General features: G+C 28.3%; 1 protein-coding gene across 1 annotated transcript in view; it reads left to right on the top strand.

Moving 5' to 3' along the window:
• Positions 1 to 25,091, top strand: part of LOC136974299 (uncharacterized protein CG43867-like) — a 68,068-nt gene that overhangs the window by 37,620 nt on the left and 5,357 nt on the right. The window contains exons 16-24 of the mRNA XM_067269137.1: positions 693 to 773; positions 4,328 to 4,501; positions 4,672 to 4,777; positions 4,971 to 5,083; positions 10,218 to 10,391; positions 16,184 to 16,425; positions 16,525 to 16,702; positions 24,673 to 24,828; positions 24,894 to 24,991. Of these exons, the coding sequence (XP_067125238.1) occupies positions 693 to 773; positions 4,328 to 4,501; positions 4,672 to 4,777; positions 4,971 to 5,083; positions 10,218 to 10,391; positions 16,184 to 16,425; positions 16,525 to 16,702; positions 24,673 to 24,828; positions 24,894 to 24,991 (1,322 nt within the window). The remainder of the gene's footprint in view (positions 1 to 692; positions 774 to 4,327; positions 4,502 to 4,671; positions 4,778 to 4,970; positions 5,084 to 10,217; positions 10,392 to 16,183; positions 16,426 to 16,524; positions 16,703 to 24,672; positions 24,829 to 24,893; positions 24,992 to 25,091) is intronic.

Raw genomic sequence — 25,091 nt, 5'->3', positions numbered from 1 at the left:
CATCGCAAGTCACTAGTGGCAACATTCTATGAAGAGGGGATTGCAAAGCTCATGTACAGATAGACAAATGCCTCAATCTTTACAGTGATTATATCAAAAAGTAACCATGTTTGTACCTAACTTTTGGTAGTAAATTGATTTTGTTATTTATACATGTCTTTTTTTTATGGACCATTGGAGGTTGAAAAAGAAACAGCCTACTTATATTCTGTTTAAGTGTTACTGCCTGTTATTAAAAACACTTTGTTTAATCACTTTACTTATTACATTTTCCTGTTTAGTTTTATGAAATAATCAATATCTATATACACTTCAATTTATGTTTACCTCATTGAGTCTTTCACTTAATCATGAAGTTTTTGAATGGAAGCAGACTATACAGAAAAAAAAAAAATGGTATGTAAAGTAGAATATCAGTACTTGAAAAGGCCAAAATTTCAATAAAGTAAAATCTTTTATTTGCTACAAGATATCAAAGTTTAATTTTTGATATCTATAAAACATCAAACATAATATGTGGACAGTGGATTTTAATTGATCATGAGTATAGTCTGTAGTATTTTATAAAATATCTTATCTTATTTAAAACTGAGTATATTAATAAATAAGAGAATTGTAATTTGTTTCAGATATGAAATTGCTTATATATTATTATTGATTGTCTTTTTGTGTTTATTAATTATATAATATAGGTGAAACATGGCCATTCACGAAGATGTTGGTGCGTTTTAATTGGTCGAATGTTTCTTTATTTTAAAACACCAAGTGATACGGTAAGTATTTAGCATAAAATAAATGAAATAATTAAAATTACTATAACTTTTAATTATGTACTTGTAACTGGGGCAGCTCTAAACGTGAATCAAATAAACAAATGTTCAAAATGTCAAACTTTGGAATTTTAAAAATAGAAAAACTACATAGATTTTTAAATTCCCAATAGGGATGGATTGTGTTGTTAGTGATTCATTTCTTTGGTTCTGTCTTCTATTTTAGAAGAATAAATAATATATAACCTGATTCAACTACTTTATTAAGATTTCACAATAAAAAATATGCATTTTGAATATCTGTCCTTTTCTTCAGTCATTAACAGTCTTAATATAGTGCATATATCCATTATAACATCTCTCATACACATAAGTTTAAGATACATATAGGGAGTTTAATAAAGTTACATTTATCTTTTCTGGTAATGTTTATTGTAGACAGTAGGTTTTTAAATCCAAAGTAAGTTAGGTTGTCTCATGGAAGTCTTTGAAAAAAAATTTATTGTCTGGGAATCTGGACACTTTGGATTTAAAAACCTTCTGTCTGCAGTAAACATTGTCATAAAGGATAGATATGACTTTAATAAACTGCTTTTATGGATCTTAAAAGTCCATCTGAGAGATACTATAGTGAATATGTGCAACTATTTTAAAAGATTAATAATTGAAGGGGAGTGTTACAGATACTCAAAATGTACGTTATTATTGTAAAATCTTAATAAAGTTATTGCATCAGGTCATGGGTTGGTTCTATCTTCTATTTCAGAAGAATAAATGAAGGAGAAAAACTAATTTAAAAAATAATATTACAATCTAAAATATTATAACAGTTTGTTTTATTAGAAACTAAACTGAATAAATCAAGAAATTCATACAATAAAAATGCCTTAAGTTTTGAAAAATTTTTTTGGTATATATTAGAGACACCAACTACTAAATTGGCTTGAGATGTCATAATTCCTTCTCTCAATATTGTATGTTGACAGTTTATAATAAATAAAGAAAGTGAAAGGAATAATTGACAAGACTATGTCTTGTTTATAAAATCGTACTGCCTGCTGTGTTATCAGCTTAGAGGTATGAAGGAGTACAGTACATGTCAGGAGTTGAAATTTGGCACAGAGTATTAGGTGCCCAAATCATGCACGCATAAAAAAACCCAGACTTGTAGGTAGTCAGGGGACCGAGAACTGAAACACAATAAAATACAAAATGGTGACACTCTCTACAAACAGGCAGTAGTGTGAGATTTGTGCATTCATTGCTTGTTGGTAAATTGGAAATACAAATATTGTGAAATTGAATTTTGACAAACACGTGTGTTGGGAAGTTCGAAAAGCAAATGTTGTTAAATCAAATTTTGACAAATGAATCTTTGAAAAAACCCATTTATCTGTCCTGTGTTATTCCCCACATATTTTTAGTTGCCACATGCTAACCTTGACCGATTGACCGGAGATATCTCGTTTCATCATCAGAACTTTTTGAAACTAGATGGCACGTTGTTATAATTTTATATTAGAACTAACTTCTGAAATAGAATTACTTTTTCTTTTTACATTTATTAATATATATATATATATATTGTTTGTGCAAAGTAAAAAACTAATTGCGAACGATACAATAGCCACTATTATTTTTTCAAAACGGGAAATTTTTGCATTGACAAAAATTCAACCTGGGGCGTCGTGCAATGGAGAGAAATTTCAACATTCGATAGGTTACTTTCAATGAAAATGCATTGTCGAAGACCTCGTGGTCGTGGCTGTGGCTGGTGAAGTTTGAATGATCGCACTCAAAACCAGCGATACTAAAGATGATTGGAGAATGAGAACGAGACCTGCCGTGAGCGTCAAAGTGATCTCGCTTAGTAGTGAGTCTCTGAGACATAGTCTTGTCCCAAATATGGCCTTGCCATTTTACTTGTTCTCTGATATTCTTAACTTCTCTGTTAGATCTAAAAATACATAAATGTTAGAGATCAGATATCTTTTTAATTTAAAAAATTTATTTTAATATTTTTCCAAATTTTTACAATTACAGTTATACCTCAGTTTTTGTTGACTTCCCTTATTGCTGGTTTCGGTTTTCATCAATGATTTTTGTGAAAAATTTGTCTTGGTTTTTGTCGGGGTGCCCACGTGACCTCACTGCTAATTTGGTGAAAACATAGGGTGACCCACGCATTTTCCTGCTCAGTGTGGCATTGTTTCTTGTTGTGTGAGCATTACCCCGTGCATCTAGCCAAACAATTCCATTGCTTTCCTATCCTTTTAGCTCTGTCATGGGGACCAAAGAAATTTTCCAGGGCCAGCAGCCGTTTGAATGCTATGTTAAATATTCATTTGTTTTTTACATTACATTTTTATATTCATTTTATATTCATTTCTTATTGTTTTTAGTATTAAACAAAATATTTATTCTCTATAAAATGTGTTTTTGGTATGCATTTTAAAGTGTCTAGAATGAATTAATTGGATTTACATTGATTCGTATTGAAATAATTACCTTGGTTTTCATCAGTTTCAGATTTTGCCAATTGTTTTTGGATGGATTATCAACAAAAACCAAGGTATCACTGTATCTAGAATTGATATTCATTTCTACATGATTGAATAATTAATAAGGAAAATTCACCCATCTCTAAAAGTTTTACAAATTTTTATTTTTATTTTTGTATGCATGATCATTTTTTGATAATCAGAATTAATGCACCATTTTCTTTGTAAATTTTTAATTTATTAGTTTGCCACGTAAGTTGCTAAAATATTAACCTTTATTTCATTAAATTATCTTTATAATATGTTAAAAGTAAAAAACTAATATACAGTAAAGAAATGAAAATTTTTGTCAGTATATTTTATTAAATCTTTTTAAGATCAAATTAGATGTATACACATATAGTAAAATTTATAAAAAAAAAGTTTATTTTCATGTACTATCATACAAAAATAAAAATGTTATGCATGACAATATTCTGTTTTCACAGATGATTAGACAGTTATTTCTTTGAAATTTAACTGGAGAATCTGAAACAATAGGTCTATTTTGCATAATTGGCTTTCCTTCTCAGTTGATTGACCCTTGAAAATAAATCGGAATCATTGAGGTAGTTACCATTGGATGCAATCTAATCCCATTAGTAAATAAACAAATAATTCAAAAATGTGTTTGTGTAGAAAGTATTGGATTCCAAAAGAAATTTGAGTTATTCATATATGAATCTTAAAATTTCATGTGTGTATAATAATCTGATATGTTTTTTATGAAAAATGTTTTGGAAATGATACTGAATAATGCAAATATTATATAAGAATAACTACATGTGATTAATTCTTGTAAAATAAATAAGAAAAAAATAAGCAAATTTTCATAATTATTTTTAATATCATTAATGCAAGCAAGGTCCATAAATAAATAAATAAAACATAAAATATATAAAAATGTATTTTCATCTATGTTTATATATATATAAAACTGTGTTAAAGTTTTGAAAAATGTTAAAATTTTTGAATTCTGTTCAAAGCCAAAATAACAATTTTGATTTCTATTTTAAGACTCCATTAGGTCAAATTAACATGAGAGATGCCCAAGTAGAAGAAGTTGTACACATCTCTGACAGTGACGAAGAAGATCAAGACGAAAATGTTTCCAGATCTGAATATACCGTTGCTATATATCCCAATCATCAAGGACCAACGTATCTATTGTTATCAAATAAACAAGAAATGGTAGGTTAATTGAAATCATTAATTTAAAACTTCTTTTGACTTCAGCCTGATTCATTTATATACTAACAAATTGTTCTTTGTAACAAATTTGAGAACTGTGGATATCATTCTATCTTTTGATAATTTTCATGGTCTTAAAACCTTTGAGAATGCTGTATATTTTCTAATAGGATGCCTGGCTGTATAATTTAACTGTAGTTTCTTCTGGTGATAATCTTGTTGGAACTCAATATGAACAATTAATTGCTAGACTGATGGAAGTAGATGGTGATGAAAGTAAGTCAATTACCATTCTATGGTAGAAAACTGTGTGAATGCAAATATCTGTTAGAATCAGTCTTGTGAAAATCATTACTAATTCCATAATTGTTATTCTTTTACTGTTTAAATTATTAATTAATTCTAAAAGAATATTTTATTCTCATACAATGCAGTATAATGTCATTGTTTTTATTATAATTTTTTACAGCTAGTGTTATTTGGAGACATCCTTTATTGTTATATTCAAAAGAAAATATTACTCAGGCTCTGACCACTCTACCGTCCGAACAACTTCAAGCTGAGGCTGTCAAACTTTTTAAGGTAGTGTGCATTTAAAATAATTTTAATTCATTTGATTGTGCATATTGTAAATTGTATTTCACAAGTCAAATCTAGCATATAAATTGATCTTGAGGTTTCTAGCTTAAAATTCAATCTACACTTATATTTGAAACATAATTTGATTCACAAACATATATTAACCCTTTCCATGCTGGCAATCTACAGCAAATAATTGAGTGGAATTTGTCATGCGGCGCATTTTTTGCAGTTTTTGGATAATGTTTAAATCGCGATATTTTGCTTTAAAATTGCGCTATGTTTAATCTGTTTTTTGCGTTTGATTAAGAACATATTACAGTTTACGATTGTTTAATTTTTAGTTTAATAGAAATTTAAAATAATATTAAAATTTGAAGCTTACGAACAAAAGAAAAAAATGATTAATTTACAGAAAATCGCTAAACTTTGTACATTTGTTAGTTAGATACATCTGTCTTCTTTTAAATAAAATAAACCGCAGCTCTCTAGCTAGAGCGGGGGAGAAGTTACTGCTATTATTTACACTATGTCTCTAATTACTTGGCAGGGAGAGGGTCTATTTTACTGAAATATTTATGGCCCAGGGGTGGTCACAAAACACTTTTTGGCTTAAACAAAGTCAATCGACCTACAGAATAGCGAATCAAAGTTAAGATCGCTGGAAAATCGAATATAACGCAAAATAATCGAATTTTTTGATTAATTACGCCGAAAGGCGTATGCCGCATCACGAATTAACGGCAAGTCACGTGACATACGCTTAAAGGCATATAACCGCATGGAAAGGGTTAAGCTTGTAATCTACCATATGTTTGAGGATTAAATACCAGTATGATAGAACATTTTGTAGTATTTTTGTACTATTCTATTCACATTGTAAGAAATACATTGTGGCTAGAACACAGTGCTGTTCAATCCTTCAATAAATAGATTGAATAGCAAATTACAGTCATATTAATATTGTAGCTGCATTAAAATTACTAATTTTTATACCACTCCCTGTTAAAAAAATAATAAAAAGCAATATAAAATTCTAATGGTGCTCTGTTGATTTCTGTTGAAATGCACAATTTTTATTGATATTTTGTTGGTTTTTCTAGAACAATTGAACCAATAGATATTAGTAAAAAGTTTTACTAGTATATTTCATATTGGTCTATGAAAAAAATAGAATTTCATAACTATTGATTATTTAAATTGGGATGACTATAACAATATATTTATATATTGTTATAGTCATCCCAATTTGTATTAGTTATGAAATATATTTACAGTCAAACTTCTATATAATGAAGTTGCTAAATCCTGCAAAAACATTGGCTATAGGAAAATTTCATTATACAAAAATTATATTTTTTGGTAAATAAAGTATTATTTTAATGTAATTTTTCTGTTATTTTACGTAATTTAAATTAATATAAACATAGTTTCAATTTTAAGTTTACAACTTAGTTGAATTACATTTTTGTTAAAAAAAAAAATATAATTTTTTGTTGTACAGAACAATTTTAAAAATGTTCTTTCTTCATAATATGTTTCACACTTATTAAGAGCGTTAAAACTATTTCATCTACGTTGACGTAAACACAAGTTCTAGCACAATTTCCTGTAGGTGTCACATTATCGGCTAATTTCAAAATTGATTTGCAATTTGTTATTATGATTGATAAACTACTTGCAGAAATTCCAAACTTTGCTACAATGTCATTCTTTTTTGAGTATTTATCAACTTCCTGCAACATATTCAGTTTTTAGTAATGCTTAAACACTATATTAAATAACAGTTCTACAAATTCCAGATAACTTAGTAAGATTTTATTTTATTTAATAACTTCAAAAATTAGTTCAGCATTTGCCAAAATTATCACCTCTCTAACATTTTCGACATTTGTTAATTGTAAATTGATATCTGTTAACAATGGCATTTGGCACCAACCACTGCCGAATTATCGGGCTAGAAAACGACTATAGCAATATTAATAATTCTAAGATAATTTGGTACTAGAGTTAGGCGTTAGGTGCCATCTCTTGCTAAATTTAATAATTAGAATTTTAATTAAATAATTTAAATAAATTTAGGCCTAACTGGAAGAAAAGAATCGGCCCGAAGCAGGACTCGAACCTGCAACTTCTGCTCATCGTGCAGATGCGTTGCCAATTACGCTACCAGGACCTCCGGTCCAATCTCCCCTTCCATTATATATAAGCTTATGCTACAACCATGGACAACCATTACAATGCCGGCTGGAGACACATTAAGCGCCCACATCCTCCCAAGGCACTCAACTGGCCATCACAACTCCAGCAAGGCATATATATATATAAATAAACAACAACTAACCCATTACGAAAAGACACCAACCACTGCCAAATTATCAGGCTAGAAATGTGTCCCCAGCTGGCATTATAATGGCCGTCGATGGTCGTAGCGTAAGCTTATATATACTGGAAGGGGAGATCAGACCGGAGGTCTGGGTAGTGTAATTGGCAACACATCTGCACGGTGAGCAGAAGTTGCGGGTTCGAGTCCCGCTTCGGGCCGATTCTTTTTTTTTCCAGTAGGCCTAAATTTATTTAAATTATTTAATTAAAATACTAATTATTAAATTTAGCAAGAGATGGTGCCTAATGCCTAACTCTAGTACCTAATTATCTTAGAATTATTAATATTGCTATAGCTGTTTTCTAGCCTGATAATTTGGCAGTGGTTGGTGTCTTTTTGTAATGGGTTAGTTGTTGTTTATTTATAAATGTCATTTGGACCTAATCTCTCTCCCCTTCATTTGGACTCTCTCTCTCTCTCCCTTCTTTACAACCAGTAGCCACCTGGGAGGGCGGATTGTATGATGGTTTTAAACGCTAATGACTAGTATTTCTCAAACATGAAATGCAGTTTTACAAAGGGTTTACAGATTGATATCTGAAACTGAACCTAAATTCAAACTCAACCCAGAGGGAGTAATCAAGTTTTCATAATCAATGGCCCTTACAAATTAAAAAAATTCGTAACATAGAAATTTATCTTTGCTATTTAGAAGCAATTTTACATATATTTTTGGCTTAAAGAGCAGTGTTCAATGCAAAAATTCATTATGTATAAGTATGTAATATAAAAGTTTGACTGTATATATTTGTAGATTGGCAAAATAAAAGTATAATTTTAATATGACATCATGTGTTTGTTATTAGATTTGAACTTATGACATCTTTACTTGATTGTATATGTTTCAATGTCTCCATTCTTAAATGTCTTGTTCGTGTAATTAAAACTTAATTTGAAGCATTATGTTTAGATTTATGCTGTAAAAATAACTTGATAAAATTATAGTCAATAACTATAGATGGAAAATCATCATTAGAATAGATTGGAATCATTAATAAAATAACTTTATATACTTTATATTCATGTAAAGTATCTGCATTTAAAATAATTAAATTTTCTGTTTTAGAGATTAGTTTTAACAAAAAAAAAAAAACTTCTAAGATTAAAAAGTTAGTATAGTTCAGCTATAATTTTAAGAGAATATAAAAGAGAATAAGTGTGAAAATAGCTTATATTAAGAAATCTTTAAACAAAAAATAATTAACATAATAGTTATTTACATTTATTAAATATTTTTATTATATTTAATTAACATAAACAACAACTCAGTACACTTGTGCCAAATGATCCATCAGATTTTTTTTATTAGGCTATATTAAGGTTAATTAATAGTCAGATACAAAGAACTTTGGCTAAAAGTAGACAGTTAAGCTGCCATCTTGTGATAAATTTAACAATTAGGAATAAATTATAAATTTAATTTTTAATTTTAATGTAGAATATTCTGGAAAAAAAATTGGCTTAGAGTGGGACTCAAACCCATAACTCCTGCTTATTGTATAGATGCATTGCCAGTTATACTATCCAGACTTTCATCCAGTATTTGTTTCCAAATACTGATGAAGGTCTTTGAGGAATGCATTGGAAATGAAGATTGGATGGAGATTTGAATGGTACAATAACTGGCAATCCATCTTCATGTTAAGCAGGAATTGCGGATTCAAGTCACATTTCAGTCTGATATTTTCTTCCAGCATGTTCTAAATTAAAATTAAAAAATTAATTTATTTCTAATTATTAAATTTATCATGAGATGGTGGCTTAACTGCCTGCCATTAGCTAAATTGCTTTATATCTGATTATCAATCAGAATTGATGTAGTGCAATAAAAAAATCCAGCAGATCATTTGGTATTTTTTATTATGTACAGAACTGGTTACGTTTTCACACATTCATATAAACTCACTGTACAAACATCTATTCATATAAAAAAAATTTCACTTTAGAAATGATATTATCTACTTCAATCAAGTGTTTATTATTAAAAATAATAAAGAATTAGATGGATGATGATGTCTCGGTTATAATTTGGACTGAATACTCTTGCTACCCAATAGATATGTTACTTTTACATGGAAATTTAAAATTAACAGAATATTTTTTTAAACGTGTTGACAGCCAACTTTTATGTGAGAAATGAACACAGTTAATTTAGTTACTGACAAGGTTTCAAAATACGTCAAGAACACAGTTAAATTAGAAATGTCATATTCTAAGTTCCAATAAATAATTAAATTCGAAACAAAATTCTGACAGTTTATATAGAAATATATACTGTATAAACAAGAAAAGTACATTGAACTTATTGATTCAAAGCAAAAATTTATGCAAACTGCAAACATAAAAAATTAAATCAACTGATCAACTGACAATCAAATGATGCTGATTTAATGTTTTAAAATGAATTTATTAGATATATTTTGAGAAATAAACTATAATTTTGAAAATTTTTGAACAATATTTAAAATAAATAATTGTCATTGTAATAGAACATTTTACTTTTATATTTAAATTTTTAACTGCTGTTGTCACTTAACGAATTACAAAAAAGAGAAATATAAAAATATCAAATTTAAAAAATGCAGCATTCAGATTTTTAGTTGAAGGTATATTAACATTTTTAGAAGTATGTTAAGAGTTCATTAATATTTTTTGATATAGTACCATTTAATTTTAAAAATTTATATTTAAATTAAATAGCCATTAATGTAAATATATAAATATATTGAAGGATGTTTTTATATTCTATAGTCCATCCAGTTGTTTATCTCAGTGCCATTGGACACCTCAGGTATTGATTATCATGTTGCCTTGGCCCAAAATGCCTTGCAGCAGTGTCTCACTCTGCCAGAATTGCAAAATGAGTTTTACTGTCAGCTAGTGAAACAAACTGCACGACATTCCCAACAACGCATTGGAGTTCAGGTAATACAATTTCTAATATAAGTATAAAACACAATGTAGTTACTTAGAATTTCTACTAAATTTTGGAAATAAATATTTTACTAATCTAGAGCAGTGTTACTCAAAGTGATCATCTGTGGACTGATACCGGTCCTCAGAGAGTTTTTAGAAGAAAAAATGTTATTAAGTAATGCTATGTTTTTAAAAGAACATGCCATGTTTTTTTTTATTATAACATACATTTCTTTTACTCAATTAAAATCCCATTTTTGTTACTTGTCCAAAATAGAGATAGATACATATTACATTTGCAATCCAAAATAGTAATTAGCAGTCATTTCAAGTAGACAATGTTGTATATTTTGCACCAGTAATAAATGTTTTTGGTTATACTAATTTGAAATTGTCTCAGAATGACAATTTCAAAGTAATCCACCATGACTGATTCTGACTTTGTGAACTGCAGAACACAAAATGCCTTCTCTAATGTGGAGTCTATTTTTGTTTATGGTGCTTCCTAGAGGCAGCAGACAAAAGACATTTAAATGCAGATGGAAGATGAAACTCTGACAGTTATTTTATTGATTGGTGTACAATGCATACTTCTCAGGTAATAATTAACATAATTATAGTAATTTAAAATCGTAGCATTCTTTTTGGAAGATTCTGTATATATATATCATACAATGTTAAAAGTTTAAAATACAGATAGTAAGTGATATAACCAACAAATTCGAGATGAATGTTTTCCAAATGTTATTGATTCTTCTTATTTTAGAATTGTATCAAAAAGTTGTTAAAACTAAAACCATTTCAGAAAGTTAACAATCTTATTTTATTGTTATGTACTGAATTTATACAGTGTTACTTTATAAATAAACAAAATAAATAATAATTAAGATAAATGTTAACTATAGTGAATTAAATATACTCCCACACTGTTGTATTTGATTAATGTGTATATTTGTATATAGGAATTATTAATATTTATTTGAATTGTTTAGACAGCCAAATCATTATTTATATTAATCACATTATCTTTATTGTTTTCATAATTACATGTACAGTACCTTATTCTTGATTTACATGCTAGACTGATTTTGTGAAAATTTTTATAAATCTAAATTGTAAATACATTTATATGGGAAATATAGAATACTGGAACTTAATCCCATCAAAAACAGTGATAAAAATTTCTCACAGTAATGTAAAATTTTAATGTAAAAAAGCACCAAATCCTCAAATAAAAGGTTGGCATTTGATCAATTTTAACTTTGTGTGAATTTTTTTAACAATCTATTATTGGTCATTAATGAAGTTTTTATCTTCAAGCTGAAAGACTGTTACTTCTGTGGTATTGTGAAAAAGGATCAGAAGAGACTTGGAAAATTAATTTTTTGTAAATAGTCTTAAACTTCAAAAGATTAGATATATTATTTAGTAATTTTACACTAAAGTTTTCTTAATTGGTAATTCTGTGAAGTAATAATGTTAATTTTGTACGTGTAAACTATTTGACTGTTTTCAATATATAATTCTAATTCTCAAGTAAAAAATTCTGAAGAAAACTGTGTATAGTTAATTTTTCTAATTGATTTTACTTATTAATTTGCAAGTGAAAAATGTTGTTATAACTGAAAAGCATAAATTGAAATATGAATTTTATTTTTACTAAAATGTTGCCTTTGAAATAATTTGATAATCAAGTATATAAGAGATGGCTTATTGAAATAAATAAAATAAACTTCAAACTATATTAAAACTATTCATAAAATTTATGAAGACTAACAAAATGCAGATTACACATATCAAAACCAGCTTAAGCTATTGACATCTGTAATAGAATAATAATAGAAAAATATGGCTTATTAACTGTAAAAATCTAATTTATGAATTAATGTTTTTGAAATACACAGATGTTCGGTTAACTAACATAATCTGTTCCAAGACTTTGTTCACTATCTGAATTGTTCGTTAACCGATTATCAGTTTACCATAGATTTTTATGGGAATTTGATTAATCCGTTCTGGAGACCCCCAAATATAAAAAATTGTATACTTTCTTACTATGTTTATTTATATGTAATAATAAAAATGCATATATGCACAGTCTTGCATTTTTATCAGTCATGTTTTTTCTGTTTGTGGGGCATTAAAGAATCTGTCCAATGTCGATTGCTTTTCTCTCTTCAAGATTTTTCAGAAGTAATTAATAGTATTGTCATTGTAAAGATTCCTAAGTTTATTAACTTCAACCTGGTCCTTCTTTATTTCTCAGATGTGATTTTTGTTACTCCTTTAGCTGCTTGAGTCTTCTTGATTATACTGTATCTTTCTTAACTGTGGCCTACTTTAGATCTGTATAAGCCATACTGCCCAGCAATGTCAGACATTTTCTGCCCACTCTCTGCCTTTGCTGTTATACTCTCACCTTTCGAAAATAAAAACCGACACAAAACTTAATTAGTGCCTGCCTGACAGTCTCACAAATAATATAAAAGAATTGTTTCTGTCAGGAAAATAAAAGGCTGGAATTACAAGGAAGAGTTTCAAAGTTTGCAGAAATACTATCCTATTGGTATATACTGGGTTGAGCGTCAGTGTCGACGTCTCCTGCGCTCCGAAAAGTTTCGAATTGTTGCTTGCCCAAAGACAAGGGAAGACAATTGGTATTCATTATTTTACATTGCTTCTTCTTGTGTTTATTGTCCGAACATAAGTTGTTCTGTGAGGTGTTTGTTGTCCGAACATAAAAATGTTTTGTGAAGGTGTTCATTATCAGATTTGTTTGTTAACCAATCATCCAGTGTATATTGTCTTCATTTCCATATACCCATTACTGTTATTTTGTCATTCTGTTATATAACAATACTTTGATATATATAATATAAAACAGAACAAGGTTACTTCATAGTAAAGGTTAAACTTTAAAATGGAACAGTAAAAAAAATATCAAGATACAACTTTTTAGTAACAACATATATTACTATGTTCAACAGGATTACCGGTAGTTGTAAAACAGACATAAAACATCAAGACATTGAAATAAAGAAGATAACTCAAGTGAATAAAAACTTAAAACACAAGTTATAAGAAGTTTAAAATCTCTGACATAATACAAGTAATACATTTACAGTGAGTAATTAAAAGAAATTTAAAAAGTTATTCATAAATTTTCAATGTTTGCAGTTGATTAGTGGCATTTCAAAATGAAACCATGGCACTTAAAAATGCTAATGTATAAGTAAAACAGATCTCTAAAGTTCAGTTTGCAATCCACATAGGGCTTTGAATGTTAACAGTGTGGCTTTGCAACATATCTAATTATTCAGTATTATACATGACTATATCAGAGTTAAACTTAAAACTTACATACTGTCACTAGACTCTTTTAAAAGTCATGAAAATATTACACTAAAATAGATAAATCAACATCCCTATAACACACAACTTAAATTTAAATGGCAGCAGCCCAGATGCAAAGTCAGTGGCAGAATTGTAAAATGCTGCATTGTGCCGTCAAGTTCACAATGCAACGTTACATTACTGGCTTGTCGGCTTTTACCAATATCAACTAGCTCAAGCATGACTTGACTCTTGATGCAACACTACTTGGCCATCCTCTAGGAAGATTGTATGTTATAGTTAGTGAAATGATGTCATATAAATTTCAATAAATTCTACAATGAAAAATACATTTAATAAATACAGCAACATTTTTGAACTGTTTGGCTAAATAATGTTATTTTAGTTGGGGAGAAAAAGAAAGAAAAAAAAGGAAGGAGGGAAAAGATAAAACATAGATTTTAAATGTTACTTTCTGTTTTCTGATGTTTAAAAATAATATTATAAATGTATAATTTATATTTTATAAATTTCATTATTTTAGTAATCAAAAATATTTTTATTTGATGATAATTTCTATTATAAATATTTTCAAAGAAATAAAATAGTGTACCAGTATTATATGAATAACTATAAACACAACAACTGCTTCACTGTTATGTGGATGATGTTGCCAAACTGATCTTTACAAACACTTGGTATTTCCAGTTTAGAAAACAGTTTTGATGTGTAAATGTTGACTTTTCTCACATGATAACAGATTAAAACACCATATTTTTCATAATAATCTTGAATTTAGAATATATTTTTCAGAGTATATAAATGCAGCCTATATGAAGGTTGAGTGTAAAAGATTGTAAGTGCCATTTCCATTAGTACATTACAATTCATGCTAACAGCTAAATGTCAGTGTATTTCAATTTAAATATTGTATCTACTTTTTAATTATAATGTATACTTTATTCTGATTAAAGAAAAAAAAAGCAAAACACTTCTTAAGATGTTTAATTTTTGCATGTTTTCTAAACTTTCTTTATGACACTTATCGTCTTCTACACCAAATACTTCATATATTTATACATAGACACATGCACAATTATTATGAAAACAATTATGATATTTTTTAAGAGAAATGAATGATCATTATTCCAGGTTCATAAATTTTGATGTCAACTATATATGTGTAACATCAAAATATATGTAATAAGCTCTAATGGCCATATTCTGTAGGCCGAGTTAGAGTCAAAGTTTGCAAGTAATTGGTATTCACAAAGTTGAGTAATCCTAACAGATCCAGTTAACTTTCACTCAAAGATTGGTAGTTTAGAATTAAAATCAAGAGCTGACACTTGTGACCTACAGTAGCAAAGATGAGGAAATGATAGAAAATTTGAAATATTTGCAATACTTTCAACATTGATGATGTAATTTCTGTATAGGAAAAATTAATGGTGAGAGAAGAAATGATTTGGAACAATTGAATGAAGATGAATTTATTACTCAATACCATATAAAAAAGGATACAATAAGATGTTTATTATGTTGATTTGGTGAAAATCTTCAACCACAACATTCAAGAAGAAATATTAAGACACCTCTAGAATGAATTCTTAGTTTTGCTTATGCTTTCCTACTAATTCTAGTAGTAATTCTTTCTCAAAATTGTTGAAATTATGACATGTGTTAACATCCATTTGTGTTTCTGCCGTATTTTATACACGTTTACTTGCAACCGATCAAGACACTGTTTACGAAAGAAGACTTATTTAATCTCGTACACAAGATTGTTTTAAAACATTAACTCTAGGGTAGTGAAATCCAAGGATTATATTTTTATCTGAATATGAAAAACAGGTAACTTGTAATCTGACTCCAAGTTAGATTTAAACTGGAGTTTGTCAACTCCCTGTTTAACTCACTCTACAGAATATGGCCTCAAAAGGATTAAATCAAATCAACTCAGAATTTTTTAATCAAACAAAACCAAATATTGCCAGATTAGATCCTTTGAAAAACACTGTCTTAAAGCATTCATAATGAAAAAAGAATTCAAATACATTTTTAAAATGATTAAAAAATTAGTCTTTTTTCTATATAAAAAAAAAAAGAGACCAAAAAATAGTTTTCTTTGGATAAAAACATTCAAAAACTATGATAAAAATATTAAGCACAAAGATGTTTGTTTATGAAATAGTTTGCTTAATTAATATGAAATGTATTCTCTTAAATTATGAAGTGTTAATGAGTGAAATTCTATTTTCAAATCAGTTTATGTAATGATTTGCAAATAAAGTAAATCTGTAAACAATAAACTAATATTATGAGCTTGATTATGATATTTATATGAATTGCAAAAAATAAAGTAAATGAAATTTTAAGTTTCTTAGGTAAATTATATAATTTCTATAAATATATAATTTTTAAATAATTAAATATTGATATTTTCTAAAATATATTTAATATTTCAGCAATTATTATTATGTGCCACACAATCTCTTTTCTTATGTGATGCTTCAATTGGAGAAAAAACATCTCCTACATCTGTTACTCCAACTGAACGACCACCTCCCTCAGACAGTAAACTTAATCCATTACCATTTGTTTTTGTTCAAGGTTGGCAACTTTTAGCTTTAGCTATTTCCTTGTTTCTACCAAAAAATCGCACCTTGTGGTATTTAAGAGCCCACCTACAACGTAACATGGATGCAAAGTAAGTTTGATTTGTTTTGAAAACAAATGAATAATTTAAAAATTCAATCGTATATTGTAATTTAATAATAAAAAAATATGAAATTAATTTTAAATGTAGGACAGAATCTGGAAAGTATGCAATTTTCTGTCAGAGAGCTCTCGAAAGGGGCTTGATAAATGGTGGTAGAGAATGCAAGCCGTCTCGCACCGAGGTCCTCAGCATTCTTTTGAAAAATCCTTTTCACCACTCCATGCCACACAGTATTCCAGTTCACTTCCAGAATAACAGTTACCAGGTAAATAAATATACTATTCTACTACTTCTATGTTGACACAAAGACCTTAATATGATTATTATTTTTAAGAAAATAACATGCTTCTTAACTTGTGTCAAGACAAAAATATCACTAACACTTCAACAGCAAAGGAATTATAATTAGAATAAAGGAATCAATATTCATCAGATTTGATTAGTTAATATGAGGTCTGTTCAAAAAACAGAATTTTTTTTTTAATTTTTATTTTTCAAGTCACAGATTATTGGTCATTGTCCCCTTTAAAGTACTCTCCTCCCCTATTCACACACTTATCCTAGTGGTGTTTCCACTTTACAAAGCAGTCCTGGAAAGGTTCTTTTGAAGTGCCCTTCAATGTTTGTGACAAATTTGTTTTAATAGCATCTTGTCAAAACAGCATCCTTTCAGTACTGATTTTAATTTTGGAAACAAGAAAAAATTACAAGGGAGCCAGGTCTGGTGAGTAGGGATGCTGGATAGGACAGTGATTTGATTTTTTGCACAAAACTGGCAAATTGACTAGGCTGAGTGAGCAGGTATGTTATCATGGTGAAGGAACCATGAGTTGTCTTGCGACAAAGCTCTGGTCTCATTTTGTGAATTTTTTCATGCAACCATTTCAAAACACTTGTATAGTACTGAAGGTTGACTGTTTGACCTTGAGGCAAAAATTTAAAGTGCACATTTCCATTGAAATCATAAAAAACAGTGATCATCACCTTGACATTGGATCAAGACTGTCGTGCTTTTTTGGGTGTTGGAGATCCCTTTCCCACTCACTGTGATGTTTGATCTTTTGTCTGCATAATTTTGATTCAAAAGTTGAAATGTTTCTGTAAAAGTTTTTCCCAGTTTCACTCAATAATTCATGTTGCATTGCTGCTCCCTTAAATCACACATTGCAAAAATTGCCACAAACACTGAAACACCTTTACTGAAAAAACAATGTGAGAACAAAACAAAATATCAACAATCCAAAAAAGCAGCCTACTCAGTAGGTTATCACAGATGTACTGTTGCCAACATCATGACACGTGGAAATTCCGTTTCTGCCCAATTCAAAAAGTTTGTTTATTTTTTGAACAGACCCCCATAAAACAAAATTAATGATTGATTCAAGTTATCACGGTGATACATGTGGTTGCCAATATATTAATAATTACTGATGGTGACAATTGAATAAATAGCAACTATATATTGCAATACAAAATAAAATAGCACTATTTTTTATTTGATGAATGATATGACGAACGTAATGCTTATATTGCAACTAAAAATAAGTTCTTGTGAACAGAGTAGATGAATTGATCTTTGATAGAAAAAAAGATCTTTATATTTGATATTATTAATTATGTATAAAAAATGCAAAATTTTACCAGCAAATTATAAATGTTTTTATATATTTTTTGGTAAATACATACATATATATATCTATATATATAATTGAGACGAGTTAATAATAATAATAATAATAATCAGCGCAGAGCCCAAATGGTTAGGAGTTGAAAGTTGAAATTTGGTACACAGTTAGGGTATGTCACAAGGACGCACACTAAGAAGGGATTTTTTGAAATTCCTCCTCACGGGGGAGAGGGATAGGATTAAGTCTTAACACTTCTATTGGTGATGGAAGTGTTAAGTAACAATGGAAGTGTTAAGAGAAAGCGACGTGCAAGACGTAGATGCAGTTTTTTTCATTTTTGCGGGAAATCAAACATATTTTTAGACCCATCTAAAAATTTTCTAATTAGTCCAGAAACAGGGGGACCCAATTCTTGCATTCTGTGAAAACGGGTAAGGTTGACTATAACATAATAATCTTAATCTTCGCTATCGTTATTTTTGCCTGAGCAATGTCCGACCTACCTGCTAGTATTTATATATTTAAATTTATATACACAGTCAAACTTCCATTTTAAAAGTAAATTTACTTAAAATTAAAACTACATTTATATTATGTTATTACTGTACTGTACATTATGTTTATATTAATTTAAATTATGTCAAAATAATACTTTATTTACCAAAAAGTGTAATTTCGCTATAACAAAATTTCCCTATAGCAAATTTTTTCAGGATTTAGCAACTTTGTTATATAGAAGTTTCACTGTATATACATATACTCTGTATCTGATTTGATATATTGGTATTGACTAATACTATTGTGATCTATATATAATAAAAAGTTGTATATTTTTATCTTAATAAAAATTTACAAATAAAGTGATTTTTTAGATTGTGAAAATTGATTAGAACAAAACTATTTTTGATATTTAAAGTATAGTCTCTCATTATTATTTATATCTGGTACTTACCAGATATAAATAATAATATCCATTTAAATATACTGTAAAAAGTTAAAATAATTTATATCATGTATTATAAATAACTGTTATAAAAACACTAAATTAATTTTTTTTTAAATATTAAATACATTTGATAAAATATTAATTCCTATCACAATTATTTGATAATTATTAGGAAACTGAATTATACATTTTCCAATTCTTCATAAATTTAAGTAAGAATTAGAAGTACAAAATTAATACTTTATATAATTGAATCATGCAATGCCAAAATGATACAGAATATTAATTCTATTTTGATTTTCACTTAAATATAAATTACAAAATATTGATATCTTAAAAATAAGGACTGTTTCTGCACTTTGTGTTAACATGCCTAATTGTTTATTTTGAAACTCTGATATTACCTTAAAGAAGAAATAAAAAATACTTTATCAAATGAATATTAAATAATAAATTTCATATCAGTAATGGCTTTTCTTTAAGTCATTTAAATTTTGATATAACAATTAATCTGAAAGGAATATTTATATAGTTCTAAGGAGTTGATTCTGAACAGTTCTATTTTGTTTGGAGATTATTTTTAGTTTGTTATTCTATTCTGGGGTGTTTTATTTTGTTAAGGATAAACTACTGCACCTCTCCGGACAGAAATTCGTAAAGTTAAAAACTCACCTTACGATGACTGTGGACAGAAAAATTATGTTGTCATCCCAAAATGACATCTCCGGGGTGGGAGACTTCCACAGGCAGTTAAAAGAATGATCTCCCACTCCCAAATTGTTACTGGACAATATGGAAAAAGTATTATAAAAATTGTGAGAGAGATGTCATGCGAAAAAAACTGACTACTAGAATAAATAAAGTGTTACTGTGTAAGTATGTAAATAGTGCAAGTGGGTGGATACGTTGTAATGTCTTCACACCTGCCACATAAAAAAGAGATGAAGAGACAACTCAGATGAGGTGAAACAGATTTGAACGAAGTAGTGCTAAGAATCAAGTGATTGACGAGAGATTTCCAGTTCCAGTTCCAGGTACAGTAACAGAGTTTTGGTGATGCATAGTCAAATTTGTAAGATTCATTGTATTTTTTTGATGGAATTGATTCCTATCTTTCTTGTGGGTTGTACGGAGAAAAATCAAATTAGAACTAACTTAATTCTAAGTTCCCAAATTGTTGGGAAGGTTTTGTACATATTTGTTTTGATTTGATAAAGTATTTTTTTTATTTTACAAAGATTTTCTAGCATTATTGAATTGTACAGTACATATATAGGCTTTACCAATAAATAGAACTTTTTATATTACATTAGTAATTCTTTCAGAATTTGATCTTTAGTGAAGATATTTAATTTTTCCTGTGCAAGTCCAGGCCTAGCATGCTAACAGCAAACCTTAGCATGTAATGCAGTGTTAGTGTATTTTTCTGGGCTTTTGCTTTACTTTCATTTAATAAGACCTTACATAATATTTTAGTGAAATGTCATGTTTAATTTCAATATTAGAAAGATCTAAAGGGTTAAATTCAGTAATAACTAGTACAGACTGTCCAAAAAGTTATTGTGCAGCGAGAAATTTGTAATGACTCTAAAGTTATATATATGATGTTGCATACGAGACCTCTAAGTTGTCCATTCATTACCATTGACCAGTTGTATGTATGGTATTGTATACAACTTACGAGTCTCATATGCAATACCGATTTTAACAGTTTCACATCCAATTCCATGAGGATATTGTACTGTACGTATGAGATAATCTTTATGGTAATGATAAAGATTACCTCAGATGTAAATGTTACCATAACAATTCAAAACTAATCATCAAATTAAACATGTTTTGACACTTGTAAATATCAAAGAAGATATACTTTTCTCCTTATAAGATGCATTTTTCTGTACCTAAAATTTATCTGAAAATTAGGATGTATCTTATACTGTGAATACTATTTTTTTCCCCAAAAAAATATCAATGTAAAAATATGATGCATCAAATACAATTGTATATCTTATAAGACAAAAAATACAATAAGGTATCAAAACAAATATAATTATTAAACAAGATATAATATCAGGAAATAATCTAAAAAGTAAAGATACATCTATAAATGATTATTATACTAAATAAACAATGAGTATTTAGTGTAAAGTGTATATTTATATTAAATATATCAGTTATTAATTTTAAGCATACCTGCAATCATTTTTAAAATAAATAATTTTTAATTCAGTTTAAATTGGCTACAATTAATTTAAAATATAATGGAAGAAAGTAATGTAAATTGAAAAACTCATCCGGTAATATAAATATTAATATTTTGTAATTATTCTATATATGAGATTCCAATATAGGGTATGTTCATTAAGTCGAACGAGTTAAACGCATTAGTAACGAATTGTTCGAAAAGTAGTAGTCTCGCTTAGTGCGCATGCTCCGTGTGACGTATCGAACGAAACTCTAACAAAGCTCACGAAGGAAAGAGTTAGTTTACTTCGTTAAGAAAATGGCGCCTGACAATATCGATGTTTCTAGATCTACTTGAGTGTTTAAATTGTGAATTAAAAGGTGAAATGATTGAAATAACTGTCCATCCGAAGCAACCTAAGAAAAATATTTTGGATAAGGCTGCACTAGCAACATTCATATCTTTGATTTTAGAAACAGCCATTTAGTTATAACGAATCGTTTGAAAAGTCTAACGAAACAAGAATAATGATGTCATTCTCGTTTAACTCAACGAACGTACCCATAATGTAAAGAGATGTGTCGGTAAAATTTACTTGATGTTTATCCATGGTGGTCAATCTGCTTTGTAAGCCACATGTGGCTCTTTTAGACCTTTATTACAGCTCTTGTATAGTTAGATAATTTCCTTTTTATAAAGTCGAGATACACTACTTACATGTGTAATATTTTTGTAAGTTTGCCAGCTGTTATGTTGTTTGATATATACATGGATTGTAAGTGTAACTTGCAACTGAAAGCTAAGGTTATGCTCGTATAAACTGAACTTTAAACAGTCATGTCTCGACTATAATCTACACTCCTTCTATCAGTCAGTAACAAAGGAGAAACATTGATATGTATTTAGATTTAAAAAAAAAAAAGGAAGTTAATTTATACTTATTTCCTCAAAATTTTTCAGCTAGGCTTTCTTATTTATCTATGCAAATGTATGCATTCTTAACCTAATATAATATTGATATTTACTACAGAACAGTGATAACTGCAGTATTTTAACTATAGAGTAAGTACACCAATATGATAGTCCCACTGATACGATATGTCCCAGTAGAAGTTATATAATATTATTATATAAATGTCCCAGTAGACATTTATATAATAAGTACACCAAAGTTTGAATGAACTGTTTTGTCTAGTGAACATAGAGTTATCTGCTGCTGCTTAAAGTATGTTTCCACTTGATACCCAAGGCAGATGTCATACTTTTGCAGATCATTGAAATACCAATAAGCAATGGATCAGTGATGAACCATTTTGCAAATTTCATAACTATTTATGCTAAACATTTTACAACTATTTAATAACTTTTTTTAACACCAAAATGTCTTTTGATTAGTTGTTTAAGAAGTTTCTTCATTAGAAGCAATTATAAAATTTTTGTAAACAGCATTTTTGAATTTATCAAACCATGTCAAAAATGAACATTTGGAAAATTTACTCTTAATTTGATCCCTCAAAATATAAATGGAATTTTATAGGAAAAAAGGAAAGAAAATCACAAATTATAGCATATTTTGATTTATTTAAACATATACAATGAGGAACGAAAATGCTTATTTGCAAAAATTGGCTCCTGAACATTATACGTGGACACAATCAGTGTGCACTGTTCACTACAGTGGCCACTTAGCATTTGTTTCTTTTAGCACTATCTCTTACCACAAAACATGCAAACAGCATCACTTTCTGTGTATTAATCTTATTAAAGTAGTTTTTGGGATCCAAAATATTTTTACTGCTTTTTCCATTCCATCTTTTCTCATAGTTTTTATGGCTTTAGTTGTGGACTCCAAGGCTAGGATGGTTTTTTCTTTCTCTTCTTCCATCATTTGTCATTACTTTCAATCTAAACAAGGAAGACCTAATTAATTGAACTCAAAATAATGTTCAGAAAAGTGAAAATTCTTTAAAATGCATGGGGATCTGACTTACAAAATGGTAATATTTTGGAATAATGTGGCATCATTAATTACTGTTTTTCAGAAATGGTTAAGAAAGTTAAAAATTTACAAACAAGAAAATGTATTTTCAGTTTTAATTAAGAATTTTAAATAAATAAGAAAACAGTAATTTTCTTATTTATTTAAATCTCAAACATTGTCATACTATGGTAAATCCTCACTAGCTCAAACTAATAGGAGACAAAGGTTGTACGAATTTACAAAAGTCTGAGTTAATGCATGTTTTCTCCAACGACATAGAAACAAATGGATTGAATATATGGTATAGTAATTTATTACCGTCGGCTCTATACGGACATTTTATTGAGCTAGTGTGTTATCCTGCTGAATTTATTATTATAGGAAATGAGGTCAAAAAATTTTATGATAATACAGTATACAGCAATGTACAGTCTTTACTACAGTAGTATAATGCATTATATAGCAAAGATTTCTAGATATTGAAATTGCTCACTAATTTATAATTTTTCTATCATAGACAAATTTTAAACTACTGTACAACTTTTTAAAAAAAAAAAAAAAATTTGACCAAGTTATGCCAGAGTTCACTGTGCTGATAATTGATAATATGTAACGATCATAATTGTGTAAACATTTCTTATTGGAATTTTAGAAAGAATATCTGAATAGATAAAATTTCCATCCTGTTGTTGTTTGCTTCATATCTAGTAGAATCCATTGACATCTTTATGGATACTCTATTTCTTTTACATAGATTTGTCAGAATTTTTGACTAAACAGACAATTTAGACTAATTATAATATCTCTTATTTAAAATTGAAATGCATTTTGGACTTTGGATTTTAAATAAAAAATATTATGAGAAGTCTGAATTGTCTATTAAGTCGACTGTTGCAACAAATCTACATAAAAAATCAAGATTTTTCACAGTCCAGTGTCTTGTCTTTATGGGATCAACTAACCCATAAAAGTGTCAATCTTTCCACCCTGTGGGTACTAAGAGGAACTTTTTTCATATCTATCGTAGATTTGTCCAGGTCCACAAAGAGAACAACTAGACGGATGGGACTTGACATATCTAGGATTGACAAAACATTTTTAGGATTTTCAACTCTCCAGATTTGATCTCGGGTCTCTCGGAGTGGCAGACCGATACCTTAACTACTTTGCCCATCTGACCATTGATTAAACAACAATGACAATAAAAAATTATTTTCAAAATATTAATTAATAAGAATTAATGATGATATTTATAAAAGAAATTTCTATTGAAAATATTTCATTTTGCAAAAATATAAAATCGGTTATTACCAATTTTTTATGGTTTAAATTTTATGGCACGTGAAATAAAATGAAGTTAAAAATTTTACAATGAATTTCAAACATTACTTATAAAATCATTAATTAAATAAGCTTTAGAAAGTTTTGTTCTTATTATTTATAGACTATGTATTATTGAATAAAAATAACATCTGTGATTAAATACTAATATTAGGTGGTTGGTTTTGATGGTTCTACCACAGTTGAAGAATTCATCCATACCTTAAATGCTGAAGCTGGTATTCGAGACATGAGTCAATCCGGATTTGCTCTCTACAGCGATGATCCGATCGAAAAAAATCTTGAACATTGCCTTAATACCTGTGCCAAGGTAATAATGTCTAACAATTATAAATATTTAAAATAATTAATTATAATCTTAACATTTCTGTTTAGTTGTGTGATGTCATTTCGAAATGGGAGCAAGCGTTGCGTGAGAAACACTTGGGAAAATTTGAAAGCACAAGAGTTATTAAATTGATGTATAAAAATAGGTAAAAATAATTACAATTTTCTAGAGTTATTATGTTTTTACAGTATCAAATTCATAAAATATTTATTACACTTAATTACTTTTACATTTCTGACTTAATT

Source organism: Centruroides vittatus, unplaced genomic scaffold (genome assembly GCF_030686945.1).
Source record: "Centruroides vittatus isolate TY-2023 unplaced genomic scaffold, ASM3068694v2 contig_347, whole genome shotgun sequence".
Lineage (NCBI taxonomy): Eukaryota > Metazoa > Arthropoda > Arachnida > Scorpiones > Buthidae > Centruroides > Centruroides vittatus.
This window is presented reverse-complemented; position numbering and strand designations above follow the sequence as displayed.